We start from the raw sequence: 23600 nt of genomic DNA on the forward strand, positions 1-23600 counted from the left end.
CATGATTATTAGTGAGGGCCTATTATATGAAGATAGCTTGAAGTGGTGAATTGGTCCTTTAAGGTGTCACAACGGGTTTTTGTTTTTAGCCTTAGCGAACGGAAATAAAAGTTCCGGGTACCGAGGCTACTCGCAATGCATCCTGTTCGGCACTTTTCTCCAATGCAACTAGTTATATTGACCGCTATAGCACGCATCACATCCAGTAAATGCTCCATTAGTTCCTCGCTTCATCAGCTATACTCTCTTGGTGCTGACTCTTAGGTCAGGCATGGAATCCTGAACAGGCCCCCGCAGGGTCAAAGGTGAAGGTGGGGGGGCCCTCAACAAAGAGAAAAAAGTCCCGGGTAGTCCAAAGTCCAGGGTTACTAGAAGGCGGGCATACGCATACCATACTTTCCTTTTCCACCTCATTTCCTCATCACACAGCTTCATTTGATTGACTCGGCAACTACATTTGAACCGGGCAGAAGTAAGGGGTCAAATGGGTTTCTGGTTTAACCCATTCAGGACGGGAACGACCCCTTTTGGTGTGTGTTTGAAGCATTATTTATGTATACTTTATTATTTATTTATTATTATTTAGCATTTTTGAGTGGTGCAAACCACTCCAACAACCAGCTTTGTCTGTATGTTTGTGTACCTGTCTGTGTACGTGTCCGTGCACAGGTGAGCATGGTTACTATGGTCACTGACATTACGTCAGACCACATGCAGCTGATCAGGCTATATAAGACCTTGCACCACTCGGTTCACACGTGTGATTTTTTTATTTATACTTTAGCAATTTTTGAAAAAGTCGTGACAAATGTGGTGGAAATCTTTGAATATATGCTTTCACAGCGAACGTTTATAACTCAAATATTTGCTTCTGGGGCGGGGGGTGTCCCTGGAACAACATATTTTCAGATGGGGGTCCAGCGGCCGATTACATATAATTTCTGGGGGTCCTTGACATGAACGTTTGAGAACCACTGACACATAGAAACATAGGTTTTTCAGAAAACTGTCATAATTTAGAAGACATTAAATCGGGTCTAAATGGGTTGCTGCCGGATTGTATGTACACATGTTTGACAGGGACATGGACATGTGTGTTATGTATATTTACTAGGAGTCCTAGTCTGACTTCTAGCTTATGTCAAAACCCCTCATTCTGCTAGAATCTGGAGGTCCTTTTTCTCTCCTCTTTCATATTCTGTCAGTATGTCATTTAAAGCCATTAATTAGAGCTCTCCACACAATCCACACTTTGTAAGCTGCAGTCTCAAGAAAGGGCCCACTTTTTTTGAGTGGTGCAGCCACACCATTATGCGTAGCTATGTCACCCCGTGCACACCTGAACTTCCATGCGCGGCCAAAGGAAGCTGTCTGCCTGGGTCACTTCCGGGTTTTTAGACAGCTGGTGGATGGAAATGAAGCTCCACCCACGCGGCATTCAATGCCGCTGGGGCAAGCTTTTCCTGGAATCTGGAAGAGACCCCGGTGTCAGACAGCTTCCTTTGGACGCATGGAAGTTCAGGTCTGCTTACGGCTTCTGTGTCCCTGCTGTGTCTGTCTGAGCACGAAAAGCTGAAACACCTCGCTAATGCCACTCTGTTGACACATACACGCACACACGCCAGGGAGGAGGGCTTGTACAGTACAGTACAGTACAGTACAGTACAGTACAGTACAGTACTACAGCAAAGCACCACTCACTTCTAGTCATTTTTACTAGTTGCCTAGTTTACTAGTCGACTAGTTGTTTAACTACCTATTATGTAAAAAAAAAAAAAATATATATATATATATATATATATACATATTACATATATTCTTTTTTGGAAATAAATATTTGTACATTTAAAAACTGTGTACATTGGTGACTAACTAATCTACCTGATCTTGAGGCCTACAGGCAAGGAAATCATTTTACCACAATTTACGGAACGGGGAATGTATGCATGTCGTGTATAACCTATCTTTATAAACCTGATTAATTCACTGCATCTTCACATGCACAGTATGTAATTATGTACGTAGAAAAGGTTAATTGCAGGTATTTTTCAAACTATTTCCTAACATTTGCATAGAGTTTAGACCCACTTTCTTCAGCCTGAAATATAGTGCCTTTGAGAGGCTATACGGTGGTGGTAACATGAGTTCCTGTGCATTCTTCCATTCCTACAAAGTTAATCAACAATCAACATCCAAGTTGACCATCCACTTACTGCACCATTAGGTCAGGGGTCAAAACGCTAGTAACACCAGTGTTTTTGGCAGCAACATTTGGTTTTAGTCATAGTTTTGAATAGTTTTCACTTAGTTCTAGTCACCCGGAATGATTTTGTGTTAGTCTAGTTTTAGTCGACTAAATCAACAGTTGATTTTGGCGGGCCTTGATGCCGTTTTTACACTTAATGAAAATAGCCGATCTACTAGCTCACAACGCTTCGTAATGCGTTGAGCTTGTAGATCTGCTACTTTCAGCATGCAACCCAGTGTAAAATGACTTATACTGGATCTCTTGTCCACTAGTCCCTTCCTAACATTTTAGTCTAGTTTTTATTTGTTGACGAAATTGTCAGTATATTTAGTCTTAGTTTTAGTCATCGTAGCTTAGTTTTCATTTAGTTTCCATGTAGTTTGTCAGTGGAAAAAGGTATTTAGACGAGGTTTTAGTTGTCAAAATCAACACTGAGTAACACACCGTTGTAGATTTGCTAAACAAATGTGTTTTTTTTTGTTTTTTTTATTAGAATCAACTCAATATTTGGTCCTTTTTAAACATTAGCCAAGCCGTATATTCATTCATGCGCCGGGCAGCATGTTAAGTTAAAAACAAACAAAAAAACGACAAGAAAAAAAAAGTAAATCTCCAATCATCAAATACATATTCACAATTTCATAGATAAAGCTCTGTCGCCATGTACAAAATATTGACTTATCCACAAACATGATACGAAACAATTTGACCAGCGAAACTGACAAACATTCCATATATAAAATAAAAAATCACACCCGTGTGAACTGAGTGGTGCAGTGACGTCACATACTAACCATAGCAACCATGCTCGTTTTTTTGTTGCTAACCATAGCAACCGTGCTAATCGTTTTTTTGGTACGAACAAACACGGGTACAAAGCCAGTTGTTGGAGTGGTTTGCACCACTCAAAAAATACACACACACACACACTAAGGCCCCCTTTTCCAACAAAATAACTTTGGTTCTAGAATCGTTCTAGATTAATTTGGAACCTTGGTGCTTTCATGGAACCGGCGGCCATTTTATTTTTTTTGGTTCCAGTTCCGAACCAACTGTGTAAACACTCTGAAAAAGTGGCCTGAGTGATAGTAGTAAGTACGTTCTACCTACACACACACACACACACACACACACACACACGCACACGCACACGCACACACTGTCCTCCTTCTCTATCCCGCTCTCCCTCAAGCTGGAATAATACTCTCGTTCGTTCTGAAAAGGGGAACAGGAGGAGTCGACTAAATCGACAGTTGATTTAGTCGAACAAAATGAGTGTTGGCGGGCCTTGATGCCGTCGCAATGACTGTTTTCTTTTTCCTCATTTGCTGAAAATAGCCGATCTACAAGCCCACAACGCGTCGCAGCGCGACGCGTTGTGGGCTTGTAGATCGGCTATTTTCAGCAAATGCAGCAAATTGTTGTAGATTTTGCTGCCGCGCTTGCAAGCAGGGTCACACCGACCCAGGAGGAGAGGGTTTCCATCCACCCCATAGGAGTTTTTTTTTTTAGGAGCCCCCGTCAGTGCGTCGTCTGGGTGCCGTTGATCTGCTCTGTGGGTGCTGCCGAGGAGCGGTCGTTGGGTGCCGGTCCTCCTCCTCCTCCTCCTCCTCGGTTGACGAGACAGTGGCCGTTGGTTCCGTTCTCCTCCTTGGGTTTGGAGATGCGACGGGCTTTGTTGCCGCTGGTTTCCGTCGTCTCCTCCTCGGAGCTGCTCTCGACGTCACTGCGGTCGTCCCTGGCCACCTTGAGAGACCGTGACAAACATTAGAATGTTGAGTTGAATTGGTTAACCGGATAGGAGCTGACCAGTGAGCCGAGCGCCTGCTTGCCTTAACACAATCAGTGCCGGGATTCCTTCAAAATAGAAGCTCCTTTTTTCGCTTTTACTCTGAACGGGCTAGGACGTGTACACACGTCTTATGGATGCGTCGATTGGATTCCCTATGGCGTGTGGACACGTCGGATGGACGGAAACGGTTTAAGAGGAGAGCACAGCCTGAATTATCCTAGACTACTCATTGGTGTTCATTTTTAGTGCAAAGTGCAACATTTTCTCACATTTTCCAACACATTTTTATTAAACTGTCTATTTGAGAATCTGTAAGCTATGTGCAAGATAAAAATCACCCCCATGTGAAGTGAGGGGCGCTCTTATCATCGTACATCATCATGACGTAAAATAGTGCTCAGACACTATGACATAAAATTGTCTCATTCATTGTCAATGAGAATTTAATGTTTGTGTAGGACAAGGTTTGTGCACAGTCTGCACACACACCAAAAGCTGGATATAGGAGGGGCTAGCGGGCCTCAAAAACTTAAGATACATAACAAAAGATAGCTCATGAGCCAAACTTATTTTTATTGAACAACTTATCTATATAAAAATGTCCAAAATAGATTATATACGGTGCTAGACAAATCGGTCAGAGCGATATCGGTCTGGCTGGCTCTAGAAATAGCCCTTTTTATGCCTACAATTTCTCTCATTCATATCCCTCTGGTTTTAGCCCCAGAAACGAGGGAATAAAATGGTAAATGGTGCATTTATATAGCGCCTTTATCCAAGGCGCTTTACATAGTTTGTGCATTACATTCACCCATTCATACACCGATTGCAGCGGAAGCCATACAAGGTACCAACCAGCACATCGGGAGCAATTTGGGGTTCAGTGTCTTGCACAAGGACACTTCGACATGTAGACAGGAGGAGCCGGGATTCGAACCGCCGACCCATGGATCATTGGACGACCTGCTCTACCTCCTGAGCCACAGTCGGCTCAGGAGGAAGTCAAAACTCTTAGAGCACTGACCCAAAAAACTAAAACACAAAAATAGCAAACGGACACGTCACCGCTCGCCAGCAATTGTATAAGAGCTTTAACCTATTTTGACCTGAGACCAGATTCTACAAATGTCTTCTAAATCATGACATTTTTCTATATCAGTGGTTCTCAAAGTTTTTCATGTCAAGGACCCCAAAAACGATATGTATTTGGCCGCCGACCCCCATCAGAAAATATGTAGTTCCAGGGACTCCCCCAGAAGCAAATATTTGAGTTAAAAACGTTTGCTCCGAAATAATATATATTCAAAGATTTGCGCCACATTTTCTCGATTTTTCAAAAAATTGCAGACCTACAAGCTTGTGGCGCGGCACTCGGTGCCGCGCCACAAGCTTGTAGATCTGCTATTGTTCAATAGCTAAAGCATAACATAATGCTTGAAACACCTCACACGCTATGCCACATTTCCTGTCTTCCCCCCCCCCCCCCTTTTCCTTTGAAAACAAAGCGCCTGCTGTTTCCGAGGCTTAGGCCTATGACTATAATGTGATTATCAGACAAGACCAGATAAAGATGCAGCAGTGTACCTTTCCCTTGAAGATGGCGTTGACGGCCATGCGAGCGATGGTGTAGAACCAGATGACGTGGAGACACTGCAGGACCAGCAGCAGGCCGTTGATGAAGCCCCAGCACCCGTACGGCCCGATGATCTCCCAGCTCTCGAACAGAACGCTGTTCACAATCCTAACGCACGCACACACAGGTTATTGGGGGGGCAATACACGATGGAAACCTCATTCGGCTTCTTTCCTGTTGCCGTTTCCCTGCTGAACTCTGCACCTCCTCAATGACACTGAACAATGATACCCCCTTCCTCCTACCCATCTGAACTCTCATGCTCACAACATACATATGTATAGCATAGTATAGTATAGTTTCATTATATAGATATTCCACTGTTACGTTCTTAGCTTACATGTTTCATGATAAATGCTTTTTATGTCATGTATTCCCATGCTTTTTTGTTCTTGCTTAATGTAAATCGTTCTGGATTAAGAGCGTCTGCTAAATGCCTAAATTGTAATACATACACTATAGCATGTTATGGCTTATGTCGGTAGGTGTGTATATATGCATATATATATTTACATCTTCATGCATTGCTTGCACTTGTACAGAATATTGTTCTTCTCATACTCCTTATTTATATGTATTCTTCATTGCTTATTTACTAATTATATACTACTGTACATACTGTACACTCAAAACAAAAGTGTATTTATTCCCATCACTGCATTACTGTATTGCACTCTGGCTAGACGCCACTATTCATTTCCTTGTCAAAGTATTTGTATGCTATGTGCAGTGACAATCATTTGAATCTAATCGAATCATTATGTCCAAAACCGTTACATTTCAAGACTCAAATAAAAAAAAATGTAAGGAAAAGTAGCAGATCTACAAGCTCGAACCGTGGCACGAAGCGATGTGGTTTGAGCTTGTAGATCTGCTACTGTTGATGCTTTGGTGTGACGCTAAGGACGTTCATTTACGAAGAAAGAAAACACACAAAGTTAAAATACGGAGGGTAGGTATAGGTACCCTCACCAAAAACATGCAGTAATCCTGGTCTCTAAACTGCCTCCCCCCCTGGTCGGCCGGGGTGGTGCCTGATGGAGGGGAAAGGAACTGGTTGGACCTTCCACGCGCTACGTCCAACCAGGGAAACTCCCCCCCCCCCCCTGTCAGGTGTAAAAGGAGCGACTTGGACACTCATGCATAGAAGGAAGCATGAGTTCAAGTCCGTTGCTCTCCCCAGGTTGGCGGAGGGTGTGTAAGAGCCCAGGATCACATTAGATAATTTACATTATGGTCACTTTATCCTATTTTGGGCGGGAGCCCCTTTTGGTGTTAGCATTATGTTATGCTTTAGCTATTGAAAAATAGCAGATCTACAAGCTCGTAGCGCGCCACCGGGTGGCGCGCTACGAGCTTGTAGGTCTGCTATTTTTGAAAAATCGAAGAACGACTGACATAGAAACATAGCTTTTTTTCAGAAAACTGTCAGGATGTAGAAGACATTTTTTAGAATCTGATCTCAGGTCAAAATGGGTTAATGATGGGTTAGTTGACGGTGGGGGGGGGGGGGGTTCTCTCACCAGAAGGGATAGATGACCAGTCTGGTGATGAAGAAGGTTAGGGGGGGGGGGGGGGGGTTCTCTCACCAGAAGGGATAGATGACCAGTCTGGTGATGAAGAAGGTCAGGGCGAACACCACAAACAGGCAGTCGCACAGCCGTTGGTACTTGGCGTAGTTGGTCAGCTTGGCAAACTTGAGGGGAAGGAATTCAATAATAATAACATATGAATTATTAGTATTATTAGTGATGTCCCGATCACGTTTTTTTTAGCTCCCGATCCGATACCGATCATTACAATTTACAATTTTACAATTTAGGCATTTAGCAGACGCTCTTAATCCAGAGCGACTTACATTAGGCAAGAACAAAAGTATGGGAATACATCACATATATAAAATGCATTTATCAAGAAACATGCGTAAGCTAAGAACGTAACTAGAACATATCTATATAATGACACTATACATATTAAATATACATATATACTATACTATGCTATACATATGTACTATGATGTGCTATGACTACATACAATGCAATTATTGTGCTGTCTACATGACATGCTATAAGTCTGTTTCAAATGCTATCTAAGTCTAAAAAGTGCTATCTAAGGGGGTAGGATAAGTGCTATGGGCCATGATGGAGTCTGAAAAGGTGGGTCTTCAGACTACGGCGGAAGATTGGGAGTGATGCTGCAGTTCTGATTGCAACGGGGAGTGCATTCCACAGTTTTGGGGCCAGAAGGGAGAAGAGTTTGGGACGTGTGGAGCGTTGACCCGGCGTTTTTAGTGAGGGTACTTCCAGCTTTCCTGCGTTGGCTGATCTGAGTGCGCGGGAGGGTTTGTAGGGTTCAATCATGCTTGCAAGATATGGGGGAGCCATACCTTTGGTTGCTTTGAATGCCAGCATCAGAGTTTTGTTTCATTTGATATCTTTATCTTTATCTTTTTATATAACACTTATGCCATATCACAATAGAGCGTCGCAGTCCCGCCCCTTACCATGGACCAGGAAATGAATCCCAATGCATTTTTCCCATAGACATTTCGTAAAGTATTTATTTAAAGACCTTTTAAGCGTCGTATGAAGCCAACTCGAGTCGTGACAAATCATGACAACTAACACAATATTTTGGACCAAACAAATAATTACATAGAAGAAAAACAACAAAAAAAGTGTTGTAACCTGCCGTTATTTTCTTCTTTCTAATTATTTTTTCGGCCCCAAAAATTGTGTTTGTTGTCATGATTTGTCACGACTCGAGTTGGCTTTGTCCGCGGCGTAAACGTCTTTAAATAAATACTTTCTGAAATGTCTATGAGGAAAATTAACGGAGAATCATTTCCTGGTCCAGGGTAGAGGGCGGGACTGCGACGCTCTATAGCAAATATCCTAATGTATGTCACTCTGGTGTTGTCTGTCGTGTTGCCTTTCAATTATTGAGAGGCCAAATGTGACTATACTTTTGTTAGAATTACTGTCATTGTGTTTTTTTTTCTTCTTGAAAGCATGAAATCATAGCAAAATAATGATGTGTTGGTTAAATAGAGCAGGGCCACTATTGTGTTGGGTGGGGATATGGGCTAAGATTAGAGCTTTTGTAAGTTAACACATTGCTATGCATCCCATGTGTATAAACATCCCACTGTTTCTCAACCGTTGACTACTACTGGTAAAATGTCCCAATAATAATGACTCAACCAGACAATCTGGTGCACTTCCCCCTTCTTGAGATTCTAACTCCCTTTTTCTGCTGAATTTCTTGAACTCCAACTTGCCGGTAAATGACTACATGGATGGACTCATCATTAGGTCACCGGGTCATTCAGTTCACGGTTTCTCGACTAGTGGAAAGAACATTTAAAACAAATCCTACATTACTAAATGCATGGCCAGGGACCACATGCAATACCTATGGCGCGATTCATACTCCTATTTTAGAGCCGAATAAAAGTCGGTTCGGCTCTGTAGAGCCTACAATGTGACGTCATTTGAGGTTCGGGGGGGCGGGTACCGTCCTAAAGTCGGCGCTTCGGTGCTACTGAAAATTTCTGACGAGCCGAAATCATTTCGGCACTACAGCGCCGAAACAGCGGTAAAATAGGAGTATGAATCGGCCCTATGTTTTATCGGTCCTCTGGAGTGTCCCTTACCTCGAGCACGATGTCGGACGCATCGTGGGCGGCCATGACCAGCGTCCCTGCGCGCAGCATGTTGTTGGCGTAGGAGAAGGAGATGAGCGTTATGGTGGCCAGGTGATGGATCAGCATGATGACGTGATCCTGTGGCGACACCATGAAGAGGAGAAATGAGGAGACAAAATCATCAGGAGACGAACCAGCTCAGTGGCCTTGTGGTTAGAGTGTCCGCCCTGAAACTGGGAGGTCGGGGGTTCGATCCCCGGGCCGGGTCATACCAAAGACTGTAAAAAATGGGACCCGATGCTTGGCACTGAGCATCAATGGGTTGGATTGGGGGGGTCAAATCAACTAATGATTTCCGAGCGCGGCGCACGCTGCGGCTCACCGCTCCAAGAGATGGGTCAAATGCGGAGAACAAATTTCACTGCGGTATAACGTGTGTGACTACTGACTAACGTGTACGACTTTGACTTTGACGGTGGTGGTGTTGTAGCCTGGTTAATAAACCAGACCGAATCAGCCGTTGGCAAAAATGTTTTGCCTGCCAGCGGATTAGGGTCTGGCGAGGCTCAGTAGCACGCCTCTTTCCTACAACCGAGAACAGGTCGGGCCAATCGGGACACGGTATGCAATATGGGCGGGCTTTGGTACAGTGACGTTCAATGCTTGAGACCTTTGACTGACAGTAGCTCTGACCAATTGCGTCGAAGAGAAAATGTTTGAACCCGCCCCCCGGGAAATGAAATCCAAGTGGAGCCAGCCCAGACTAATATACCGCGACAGTGTTGTGTGATATTAGTCTGTCTTATTAGCCAGGCTAGTGGTGTTGGTGGTGGTAGGATGAGGATCTCTAAGTACCAAAATGTGACCTTGTTTCAATGCCGTCATCACTGCTGTATAGTCCATGCGACGCCATCGTACCTGTTATGTGGCAACGATGCCGATCTACAAGCCCACAACACGTCGCAGTGCGACGGGTTGTGAGCTTGTAGGTCGTCTATTTTCAGCATGCAACTAATTGTAAAATGACTGGATCTCTTGTCCACGAGTCCCTTCCTGACATTTTAGTCTAGTTTTTATTTGTTGACGAAATTGTCAGTATATTTAGTCTTAGTTTTTGTCATCATGGCTTAGTTTTCATTTAGTTTTCGTCAGTGAAAAAAAAGGTAGTCGACGGACATTTTTCGCCTTGGTTTTAGTCGACGAAAACGACACTGGCTCAAATGCTGAATAAATAATGGACGTTGATATAAAAAAAGGGCATAAAACCTCTCCTGTAGAGGGCGCTGAAGTGTTGATCCGTCCGTGCACTTTGTGCAGCAAACTCGTTCTGCAGTATGTCACCCATTCTGGGTGTTTTAAGCATTACTTTAGCTATTGAAAAATAGCAGATCTACAAGCTCGTACGTAGCGCGGCACCGAGTGCCGCGCTACGAGCTTGTAGATCTGCTATTTTTGAAAAATCGTCAAAATGTGCCGCGAATCTTTGAATATATATTCTTTCAGAGGCAACGTTTTTTTTTTTAAGTCAAATCTTTGCTTCTGGGGAGGTGGGTCCCTGGAACAACACATTTTCAGAGGGGGAGGGGGGGGGGGGGGGGGTCGGCGACCAATTACATATATTTTTGGGGGGGGTCCTCCTTGAGATCAAAATGTTTGAGAACGACTGACTGATGATAGAAAACATGAGGTCAGAAAACTGTCTTGGAATTGGAACGCATTCGTAGAATCGTCCTCAGGTCTAAGTGGGTTAACCCATTCAGGCCTGACGTCAAAAAAAAAAAAAAAACGTTCGCTCTGAAAGAATATATACCTATTCAAAGATGTGTGCCGCATTTTTACGATTTTTCAAAAATAGCAGATCTACAAGTTCATAGCGCGCCACTCGGTGGCGCGCTATGAACTTGTAGATCTGCTATTTTTCAATAGCTAAAGTATAACAGAATGCTTGAAACACCAAAGGGGTTCCCGCCCAAAATGGGTTAATTAGCCTGGGTGTCTAGCCTGAACATATCTTCAGTGTGATGTGATGCGTGCTGTTGGTGTCCGATGGGCGTGGCCTGTTAATTGGCCTGGGTGTCTAGCCTGAACATATCTTCAGCGTGATGTGATGGCGTGCTGTTGGTGTTCGATGGGCGTGGCCTGTTGAGACGCTGACACAACAATATCTGGAATATCAGGATGTTCCGGCTATTTTAAATTCACGGTATGATTAGCTTGAAAACATCTTAAGAGGGAGGATCAGCACGCACGCACGCACGAACGCACACGCACACACACACACACACACACACACGATGCAAGAGTACATAGAGGTCGAATAGGTCCACGCACGCACGCACACGCATGCACGCACGAAAATCTGGAATTTCAGGCTACTGAAACGGGTGTGATTTGGGTCATCGGGGGATGGCAATAATTGTGTACTGTTTTTATTTCTGTGTATCATAATGGACTCCACAATACACAGAAATAAAAAAGTACTGGAGCACCGCCCCCCCCCCCCAACCTATGTTTTTCCACAGTGCAACTGCATGTACTTGTACATCGTTGTGACAATAAACCATCTTGAATCTAGTAGAAATCACATTTAACCTTGAATTCAGTTTATTTGAAGCATATTGTCCCCCCGAGCCCAGATTAATCCGATCTCATCACAACCGATGCCCGGCCATCCGTGACTCACATTTCATAATCTATTTATCGGATACAACCATTCATATATGAACCGCTTTCAACGTGGCACCCCTATCTCGCGCGCTGAGAGCTTGTAGATTAGGGGCTCCATCTTGCGCCACCCTTATCCCTAAACCTATTTGGCATTTTTTTACTATTTTGAAAATCCTTTTAAAATAGTTCAACTAGCCGATCTACATCGACACGTTGTGAGCTTGTAGATCAGCTATTTGAACTATTTTAACCCATTTTGGGCGGGAACCCCTTTTGGTGTTTTAAACATTGTTATAATTTAGCTATTGAAAAATAGCAGATCTATAAGCTCATAGCGCGCCACCGAGTGGCGCGCTATGAACTTGTAGGTCTGCTATTTTTGAAAAATCGTTAAAATGTGCCTCAAATCTTTCCGAAAATTGTCATGATTTAGTCGTCAGGCCTGAATGGGTTAAAAGGTTTTTTTAAATAGTAAAAAATGGCAAATAAGTTTAGGGATAAGGGTTAAGGCCGGGGTGGCGCAAGATATAGACACAACTATGTTTTGCTCTTTTAGAAAAGGGCAACTTATTCTTTTTTTTGCCACCCCCTATTTCTTCCTGAAAAAAATCTGCATTGAAACGCCGCGACTAACGGCGCCACGTCCAAAGAAAGGAGTCTCACCTTCCGTTTGATGTCCGTGAACTGGGAAAACATGAGCGACCAATAGAAGGCCAGCTCGGCCACATAGTAGTTGTGCTGCCCGGGACTCAGAGGCTGTGGGAGGGGGAGGGGGAGAGAGAGAGAGAGAGAGAGAGAGAGAGAGAGAGAGAGAGAGAGAGAGAGAGAGAGAGAGAGAGAGAGAGAGAGAGAGAGAGAGAGAGAGAGAGAGAGAGAGTGCGAAAGAAAAGAAAATATCTGTATGACACACGAGTCAGAAATGTTGACCTGACTAAGACAACATTGTGGTAATTCCCTCACAATGCGCTCACAATATAAAAGGCCTTAACCACAAGATAATGTCCTTGCTGTGTCGGGGGAGAAACTCTCTTTATATCACTTTTGTGTGGTTATTTCAACAGCGTCACACAAAAGCATCGAAAGTAGCAGATCTACAAGATCGAAAAGCGGCGCGAATCGACACGTTTCGAGCTTGTAGATCCGCTACTTTTTTCCGCTGTTTTTTTAAATGTGAATCGCGGCCCAGGCGGTGGCGTAACCGTCTGGGCACCCGACTGGTAATCCAGTCGCAGTGTGCCGTGGGTTCGACTCCCGAGCCCGACACGGCCGGACTGCATGTCTTCCCCCATCTCTCTCCCGTTTCCTGTCAGCCTACTGTCTGTCCCTTCAAAAACCAATAAAAGGCGTAAGCCGCAAAAAAAATATCTTAAAAAAAAAAATGTGAATCGTAAAAAGTAACAGTTTTGGACGTGTGAGGTTTCCACCCGACAGAGACCGCATGATACACGTAGATACCGCATGACATGGTAAATGGTGCATTTATATAGCGCCTTTATCTGAGGCGCTTTACATTCACCCACACACATTCATACACCTTTATATTGATTGTGCATTACATTCACCCATTCACATTTCACACACACATTCATACACCTTTACATTGATTGTGCATTACATTCACCCAGTCACACACACACATATTCACTCAACTTTACATTCACCCCTTCTTATTTCTAATTCTTTGTTCGGCCCAAAAAATTGTGTTTGTTGTCATGATTTGTCACAACTCGAGTTGGCTTTGAACGAGGCTTAAAAGGTCTTTAAATAAATACTTTTTTGAAAATGAACGGGGAATCAGGTGTTACCGATGATACTAATTAAGGCTCGGTTCCATTTATGTGTGCAGTGGTTCTCAAACCTTTTAATTTCAAGGACTCCCATTAACTCAGAGTGTACAGAGTTATTACGGGTCCATTTGGTTCCATTTGTACACTTTCAGAGCTACACACCCGTCCGGGGGCCATTTTGGAACCCACTCAAGGACACTTTGAGACCCCACTGGTGTAGCAGAGTGTTTCCAGTGAGCACAACACGCACAATAGCAGCACCCTGTTTGACCAGAATGGAACAGAGCCTTCGTTAGCATCCTTGGTGACACCTGTGATGGAAGTAGGAAAGGGGACCCAAGTTCTTTCCAAAATGGCGTGTGTGCATTATAGTCCATTGGCCACGCGGGGAGGGTGATAATGGTCACTACGGGGGTCTGGGGGCCCATAGGAATACTGTACTTGTTGCGAACGCAGTGAGCACTAACTATAGAAGCTGGCCTAAACTGTCTGTCTGTCTGTCTGTCTGTCTGTCTGTACTTAAAAAGAAAAAACGTACACAAAAAAGTACAACTAAAACACGCACGCACGCACGCACACACACACACACACACACACACACACACACACACACACACACACACACACACACACACACACACACACACACACACACACACACACACACACACACACACACACACACACACACACACACACACACACACACACACACACACACTAAAAAAATAACTTAACTTAAAAAAACTCCAATAAAACACAATAATAATAATAATAAAAAAAGATAACTTAAAAAAAAACCTTAAAAAAGTACGTAATTTATTCTAATTGTTTGTTATTGCAATTTACGAGCTGCGTTCGCTTCCTGCGTTCGCGCGTCTTACTTGTGTAACTCGTGCAATATTTCTAGCAGTTGCAAGCTTCAAGCTACGTCATATATGTGGTGTTGTTGACGCACTGGCCCAGTCACCACGTCTACATATTTATGTCTTATCAAACATGACATTTAGTGGCATTTAGCGAGAGCGTAACATTGTTATTCACCTGGAAAGGATAGTTGTACCAGCACTCTCTGGTGTTCCACATCCAAGGAGACTGCAGGGAGACCAAGACAAAACATTTGAATAATGTGCAAATGAAGGAACCTGTGTCCGTCTGACTCTTGACGTAAGAATATAGGCCTTAACCCATTTTGAGGCGGGAACCCCTTTTGGTGTTTTAAACATTATGTTATAATTTAGCTATTGAAAAATAGCAGATCTACAAGATCATAGCGCGCCACCGAGTGGCGCGCTACGAGCTCGTAGGTCTGCTATTTTTTAACTCAAATCTTTGCTTCTGAGGGGTTCCTTCATGGAACAACATATTTTCAGATGGGGGGGTCAGTGGGCCAAATACATATCATTTTTGGGGACCTTGACATGAAATATTGAGCACCACTGATACAGAAACATAAGGTATTTCAGAAAACTCGACTTCAGGCCTAAATGCAGGGTTAAAAAGGCAACACATTCTTTGCCTTCCACGCAGGCCTGAATGGTGCAACGTTGGCACGTTCTGTCAATTGACCCAGTTTCAGTCAGCAGGTTCCGTGGCTAATCAACAATGCTCAGAATGTTTCACACTGTTGCGTGTGTGTGTGTGTGTGTGTGTGTGTGTGTGTGTGTGTGTGCCAGTTCAACAACTCACCACCCACAGATGCCGCATTGCATAGATAAATATCCCAAAGTAAAACGTTAACCTCCACCTAAAACGGGAACAAAAGAGGAACGTTATCAGGAAAGCGGAACAAACGAAGCCAAAGAAAGAGAGAAGGTCAGAGAATGTTCTGTGTCGGCCTGGGCCGTCCGTGGTGGCTCAGCGGTCCAGGCACCTTGGCCGGTTAAGCCAGCTATACGGCGTGTCGCGGGTTCGAGTCCCGGTCCCGACGAACTTTGCTGCGTGTCGTCCCCCCCCCCCCCCCCCCCCCCCCCCATCTCTCCCCCTTTCCTGTCTACCTACTGTAATCTGTCAAATAAAAGGCAAAAAAGTCACACAAAAAAAAGACAAAAAGTTCTTGTCCTCGTGAACTTACATCACACATGGGCAACTGGCGGCCCCCAACCTTCACTTAATGCGGCCCGGGGGCCACATGCGGCCCCCAACCTTCACTTAATGCGGCCCGGGGGCCACATGCGGCCCCCAACCTTCACTTAATGCGGCCCGCAGGTTAATATTGGAATACTGATATATTATTGATTTCAGCTGTTACAATTCCAAACATGCAAACATACACGACCCGCTTTAATGACTTCAGTCTACAGTATTTAGACTAGTATTAAAATGGTATGGTCTTTTATTATGTGCAATACATTTGTATTTAAGTTCATAAAGTTAACATAAGTATTGTAAGAGCCATTATGACCTAATGTTTTGCTGATTGACAGTGTCACTGCAGCTTGGTCAGTGTCTGGGCCAGCCCAGGTATTTAACCAGGCTGCTAATCAGGCACAGGTGTTGCCAGTGGCAGACGGCAGAGGCTAACAGTTTTCCACTGTGTTCAGGAGGGCTGGTCCCCTGTGTTTGTTACTGTTTCTTTCTTATTATTTTATCTGTATGTTGTATAGGAAAATGACTGCAGAGAATAAAGCAAAGTTAAACTCAACGGACATGTTTTGGAGATCAGTTTGTACTGGCACACGTAAGAACTTCCACCTGGCCGTCGGCAACCAGTAGTGCCATTAAGTATAGGACTTTAGGCACTACAAGTATAATTAAAGGCATTTGGAATTCATTTATATAAAAAAAAGCAGATCTACAAGCTCAAAACACGTCGCACTGCAACGTGTTTTGAGCTTGTAGATCGGCTATTTTTGGTACTTTTGTGTACGTAGAATGACGAAGTAGGCCAGAGATAAAAATAGGTTGCATTTTGCATCCCAAAGCGCAGTTTATAGTTAAAGGGTAAGACCACTTTTGTAGAGGTTTGGGTTGTGTAGTTACCTTGCCATGATGCAACTCCAAATGTGGACAAGAAATCAAAAATAATTTCTCCAGTGATTAGAAATTGATAATTCAAAATATGCTCCTCATTGACTTACATTGTACGCTGAAACAGCTCTCAAAGTCACTCTTTTAGTACGTAAACAAACACAAACAAAGTTGTTTCAGACAATATAGAGCAACACCAAATCTCATGTGGTTTTCTTTTTTCATAAAAATATTAACTTCCTGTTGATTTGTCCATTTTTATTCAGAAGAAAACCCGGACTGGATCCATAGATCCGGATCCAGATCTTCATATAGTAAAATCAACTACCATATAAATTACATATGAAAGCAGGGAATCATAGCTTCAAATTGACATATTGGTTGTTCAGTTTGACCCACCAGTTTTGGAGATATGGCTTATAGAGTAATGTCTTGCAGAAAAATGCGAGTTGAGAAAACCGGCTTGAAAGGTTCACTGCTGTGGTCTCTAACATACACCTAGCTACATGTTTGGGCATTTATTTCATATTTACATGTCGATTTCAGCTCTGACACTTATTTCAGACATGCTCTAGTATGTGAAGAGTCTGCCTGTGCTATTAACTAAAAAAAAAAAAAGTTTTTCTCCTCTGGTGAAAAGCGGTCATTTGCGCGATGGCAGCCTCTCAGTCAAATCTGGTCACATATAGTGGCATACTGTCCATCTCGAGGTTTCCCACGCGTGACTCACATGCTCTCACAGAACTTCTTCAGTACGCTGGGCTTGTCCTGGTTGCGGCGGAGGCGAAACCATCTCTCTAATTTGCGGGTGTCCCAGTCCAGCTGCTTGGACAGACCCTCCAGTTGTCTGTCGTCTGGACTCTGGAAAGGACAAGTGTACACAAAATGATTTAACCCATTTTGACCTGGGAACGATTCTACAAAATGTCTTCTAAATTCCCGACAGTTTTCTGAAAAACCCCCAATGTTTCTATGTCATGTCGTTCTCAAACTATTTCATGTCAAGGACCCCCGAGGTTATTATGAAATAGGCCGCCGACCCCCCATCTGAAAATATGTTGTTCCAGGGACCCCCCCCCCCCCCCCCCCCCCCCCCCCAGAAGCAAAGATTTGAGTTAAAAACGTTGGCTCTGAAAGAATATATATTCAAAGACTTGCACTACATTTTCTTGAAAAATAGCAGATCGACAAGCTCGTAGCGCGGCACTCGGTGCCACGCTATGAGCTTGTAGATCTGCTATTTTTCCAATAGCTAAAGCGTAACATAATGCTCAAAACACCAAAAGGGGTTCCCGCCCGAAATGGGTTAATTTGTATTCTACCAATACTGCAATGTATGGATGTTACATGTTACAAGTAGTCCCTCTATTCAAAATGTACTCAAGTAAAAGTGCAAAAGTATCGGCATCAAAATGTACTTCAAGTACGAGGCGTGGCGAGTAAACTGTGACCTGCTATGGTCGCAAATAAAAGTAAAAGTACTCAATTTTACTTAGTTACTTTGCACCACTTCTAAAAAAAAAGGTGGACACCGCCACAGAAGAGGAAGAAGCTATCTTCAACGCATTTTGCATTCAGGAGAAACAATGCGGCATTATGCAACACGGACATGCAAAGAAGATATTAGCATTAATTTAAATAAAGTGAAGATACCACACGCAGGCAGTGCTCGTCTCCTGGGGCAGGGTAAACCACGGCAAGCCAACAAATCTAAAGTCCAAGTCAGGTGTTGAGTTTGACGGCAAATTCTGATCTCGTTTTAGTCACAGTCTTTTGAATATAATTCTGTTTAGTGCTTTATTTTTTATTTTATTTTATTTTTTATGTTTTTTTTTTTATGTTTGGCTTTCGCCTTTATTTTATATTTTTATGGAGGGACAGACAGTAGGCTGACAGGAAATGGGGAGAGAGATGGGGGGAAGACATGCAGTAAAGGCCAGACTGGATTACCAGCCAAGGTGCCTGGACCACTGAGCCATGGCCCAGGCCAGTGCTTTAGATTTAGTCATATTTTATTCATCTCAAATGTTATATAAATATCATACGTTTTTAGTCAACTAAAGAGTATTTTGTCGGTGCCTTGATGGCGTCGTAATGCCTCATTTTACACTTGGCTGCATGCTGAAAATAGCCAATCTACAAGGTCACAACGCGTCGGAGAGCGCTGCGTTGTGAGCTTGTAGTTCTGCTATTTTCAGAGCGCAAATGACTCGTCTTTTTAGTTCTACTGGATCGCTTCTCCACTAGTCCCTCCCTAACATTTTAGTCTAGTTTGTATATTCACTGATGAAATTGTCAATATATTTAGTCTTTAGTCTTTAGTGACAAAAGGTAGTCGGCAAACATTATCCGTCATAGTTTCAGTAAACGAAATCAACACCGATTCCAGCACACACCAGGACACTGGGATGGATGGACAGTATCAGATGACATTATAACCAAGAAGGAGCGAGCTACATGCTTGCGTTGCTTCACCGGGAGATATTTGCTATGCGCTTGATTGCCATCGGACGTGGGCCAGGTGTGCGTTAAAGATAGGCTCTGTGCTTAGCGGTAGTTCCCTTTAGTATCTGTAGTTCCCTTTTTGCCAGGTGCTTGAAAAGCGCCTGGAGCCCTGGACTACATTTGCTACTACCCCTAGCTGCGACCGTATAGTGGACACTTTTTCATGATTGGCTGCCTCGTCGTCTCTAGGCTGCCTCTAAGCCAATGGGAGACTTACCCATAAAACCTATAGTCTGAACAGCATAACCCATTTTGGACTGAGGTCGATTAAAAAAAAGACTTCTAAATCTTTTTTAAAAAATCTGAAAAACCCATGTTTCTATGTCAGTGGTGCTCAACCTTTTTCATGTCAAGGACCCCCAGAATTATCTCTATTGGGCCGCGGACCCCCATCTCAAAATATGTAGTTCCAGGGACCCCCTAGAAGCCAATATTTTAGTAAAAAAATGTTCGCTCTGAAATATATATTTAAAGATGAGCGCCACATTTTCACAATATTTCAAAAATAGCAGACCTGAGTGGCGCGCTACGAGCTTGTAGATCCTTAAGTAAACAGTCGTCGGCGACGGGTTGTCGGGTTCCCATCCATTTTTTATTCCCATGGTGACGCATCTATGCAGCTTGTGTCACACATGAACACTTTTTAAAACACCCCGCGTCAGCTAACTTGCCGATATTGCTTAATTCTTATACATGCGCTGATGCGCTGGACATGATCAGCAGTGAAAAGAGGAAGGTGCTGGAGCAATATGTGTTATCCTAAAACCGATTTAATAAACGTGGTTAATATGACATATGGTATTAGTGTTATTTCTTCATTCAGAGCATGCCAACACATTACACAGCATAAGAGAGGTGATGGAGCAATCGGTGTAAATGTATGACAGCTATAATCTCAATAAACATGGTTATGACATGGCGTTGTAGACACTACGTGTAAGTCTAGGTTCTGCCGTATTTTTCAAAAATAGCAGACCTACAAGCTCGTAGCGTGCCACTCGGTGGCGCGCTATGAGCTTGTAGATCTGCTATTTTTCAATAGCTAAAGCATAACATAATGCTAACACCAAAAGGGGTTCCCGCCCAAAATGGGTTATATTCCACCTTCTGGGAAAGGGAACTACAGATATGGCTATTCGGGGGCCCAACATTCAGTGAAAATGGCTCACAAACAATCGGCTATTTTCAGTGAAGGGATTTGGGGCTCCATTTTCGTCACCGCTAAACCCCTTATGCCTAAACTTCTTTGCCTTTTTTTTTTATTACTATTTTGCTAAACATTTTTGAATAGTTAGAATGGCAGTCTACAAGCTCACAACGTGTCAATGTCGATTGGCTAGTTGAACTATTCAAAAATGTTTTTCAAAATAGTAAAACAAAAAGGCAAATAAGTTTAGGGATAAGGGGTTTAGCGGTGACGAAAATGTAGCCCTTGGTGTTGAGGGGGGAAAAAAGGAGCAGACCAAAGCTTAGACCCCTGGGAGACTCCAGTCAAGGGTTTAATCATAATCAGGTGCTGCAGATTAGCACAGAATCCAACAGAGTCACGTTATTATTGCATCCCCTTATCCTTTACTTTTTTGTGCATTGTTATTGGGGGAATGTCAATGTGAACGTATTGGATTCTCTGCCAATCAGCACTTTATTATTTAAAAGGCACACGTAAGGCGAAAGAGGACAGGGGAAATGTGATGGAGCAGCAAAACACAAGGCCGTGTTGTTCGTTTGTTAACGAATTTAGACCCGAGTTAAAAACATTCATGAAAGAATATATATTCAAAGATTTGCGCCACATTTTTACAATTTTTCAAAAATAGCAGACCTACAAGCTCATAGCGCGCCACTCGGTGGCTCTGTAGATCTGCTATTTTTCAATAGCTAAATTATAACATAATGTTTAAAACACCAAAAGGGGTTCCCGCCCCAAAAACGGTTAATACAAAAAAAGTGTCAAATGAATCTTAGCATCTCAGTGTGCCGGAATATTGATACATATTCGTTTTGAGGGGCACTATAGCCCCTCCAACGTCTGGCTTGTTTGGGGGGAAATTACACGTCTTTTTAATGTTTGGTTACAGCACTTTTAACAAACACAGTTGCAGCCAAGTCTATGGACTTTTAGTGTACGATGTTTGTTTAACCTATTTTGGGCGGGAAACCCTTTTGGTGTTTTAAGCATTACGTTATACTTTAGCTATTGAAAAATAACAGATCTACAAGCTCATAGCGCGTTACTGAGTGCCGCGCTATGAACTTGTAGATCTGCTATTTTTGAAAAATCGTGAAAATGTGGCGCAAATCTTTGTGAATATATATTATTACAGAGTGAACATTTTAACTCAAATCTTTGCTTCTCTTCTGGGGGAGGTCCCTGGAACAACATATTTTCAGATGGGGGGGGGGGGGGGGGCGGAGGCATATTACATATTATTTTTTTTCATATAAAAGGTTTTTCAGAAAACTGTCAGGACACTTTTTTAAATTTCGACGTCAGGGCCAAATGGGTTTAAAAGGAGTGAGGCTCCCCTCACTCCACACCAATGTGTTTTTGTTAATTAACGTAGTGAGTGTTTAGGAGAGTTTGGGTTGCCTTTCAGAATGCAGAGAACATCAGCAGAGCAGCGGCGGCGGCGGCGTTTCTTAGTGACAGGACGTAAACATACCCTGTTGGACGCGAACACTCTCTCCAGCGCCGCGTTGGGCTGGGCCGGGCGACTCACTCCTGCCTGAATGTGAAATATGTGGGCACAGGGTTTGGCAACCAGCCTATGCACACACACACGCGCACACACACACGCACACACACACACGCACACGCACACGGAGAGAGAGAGAGAGAGAAAATAGGGCGGGGGGGCAGGGGACGGGATTATATATGGGAGGTTGTGTGTTCATAAAAGGCAGATTCAGAGACGTGTTTTTCAGTGTGAGAGCGAGAGAGAGAGAGAGAGAGAGAGAGAGAAAGACTGACCAAACATGTAGTACAGGTTATGCGGCGGATAAATGGAACCATTTAGCTATGTTCTAACTTCAATGAACCGGTGGGTGAGGGTGCACGGGGACCCCCAGGGGTCCTCGAGGGAGTTCCAGGGGGGCAGGGCGGTTTGGCCGCTCCCTCCAGCAGCATGTCAATGACAGGAAAACTAGCTTTGAGAAAGACTGGCCTCGAACCCTAGCATCCCTATTCTGGAGGCTAACTTTAGCAAAAATAACCGATCTACAAGCTCACCGTGTTGTGAGCCGAGCGGTGAAGATGTTTAGTTGTTGTAGAGCTGAAGCAACACGACAGCCTAGTTAGTGTCAGAGGGAATCCAGTCTCCACTAGTCAACTAAACTGCAGCGGTTCCCAAACATGTTTATGGACATAACAATTACATTGCTCATTGCACAGTTGCACAAATTGTAGCTGCATCGTTTACAGTGTGTTAGCACATGTGCTAGTTTTCACCACTTGTCCAGTTAGCTGCAGACCCGAAAGAGAAATGATCAGACTTTTTGCCTGGGACCCAAACGAGAGTGAAAACAGCAGATCTACAAGATCACAACATGGCGCGAAGCGACGTGTTGTGAGCTTGTAGATCTTGCTGTTTTCACTAGTTCCTACTAAATGTTTTTTATTTAATTTTTTTACGGAAATTATTAGATTTTGTTGGTTTTATTTTAAGAAAAAGTTTTAAAGTTGTGACTTGTTTTGTTGGAATCTTTTGATTAAACCCATATAACAAACAATTGGTCCGTGACCCAAAAAAAATCCTGGTTCCATCCTGACCCACTGTTTGGGAAGCTAAAAGTGAAATACTTGGCTATTATATACAAGTGTATGTATATTTGTATGTCTCTGAATGTTATGATGAATTGAACATGGTGGACACTAATTTGTAGTGTAATGCGTTATGGTGCCGTCCACTCCACAGTTAACAGTTTTGTATTGAGTTGTGCTTGAAATGTACTGTAATTCTGCAAACTGTTAATAATTAAAAAATAATTGGGGCGGCAGTGGCTCAGGAGGTAGAGCAGGTCGTCCAATGATCCCTGGGTTGGCGGTGCGAATCCCGGCTCCTCCTGTCCACAGTGTCCTTGGGCAAGACACTGAACCCTACATTGCCTCCAATGAGTCGGTCGGTGTGAGCTTGCCACCATTGGTGTCTGAATGTGGGAAGTGAGGACGCTGGCGTTGACTGTTCGCCGCTTCACCTCCCAATGTATGAATGAATGAACCATTGTAAAGCGCTTTGAGCACTTGGAAAAGCGGTATAAAAAATGCAATTCAATTCATTAAATACTTCAATCAATCAAGAACTAAACTAAAGCATAGGAAGAGAGAGAGAGAGAGAGAGAGAGAGAGAGGA

At 43.4% G+C, this 23600-nt stretch overlaps 1 protein-coding gene across 3 annotated transcripts in view; it reads right to left on the reverse strand.

Moving 5' to 3' along the window:
* Positions 1 to 2694: 2694 nt before the first annotated feature.
* Positions 2695 to 23600, reverse strand: part of LOC306940613 (ceramide synthase 5-like) — a 24166-nt gene continuing 3260 nt past the window's right edge. For 2 of the 3 annotated variants that reach the window (XM_079525712.1, XM_079525711.1), the window contains 9 exons: positions 21915 to 22017; positions 17477 to 17607; positions 15466 to 15523; positions 14821 to 14871; positions 12653 to 12745; positions 9332 to 9460; positions 7263 to 7369; positions 5625 to 5781; positions 2695 to 3994 (listed from right to left, as the gene is read on the reverse strand). In XM_079525712.1, the coding sequence (XP_079381838.1) occupies positions 3770 to 3994; positions 5625 to 5781; positions 7263 to 7369; positions 9332 to 9460; positions 12653 to 12745; positions 14821 to 14871; positions 15466 to 15523; positions 17477 to 17607; positions 21915 to 22017 (1054 nt within the window). In that variant the 3' untranslated portion in view covers positions 2695 to 3769. The remainder of the gene's footprint in view (positions 3995 to 5624; positions 5782 to 7262; positions 7370 to 9331; positions 9461 to 12652; positions 12746 to 14820; positions 14872 to 15465; positions 15524 to 17476; positions 17608 to 21914; positions 22018 to 23600) is intronic. The other variant, XR_013792027.1, reaches the window with a different exon arrangement.

This window comes from Electrona antarctica (genome assembly GCF_951216825.1).
Source record: "Electrona antarctica genome assembly, chromosome: 2".
NCBI classification, from domain to species: domain Eukaryota; kingdom Metazoa; phylum Chordata; class Actinopteri; order Myctophiformes; family Myctophidae; genus Electrona; species Electrona antarctica.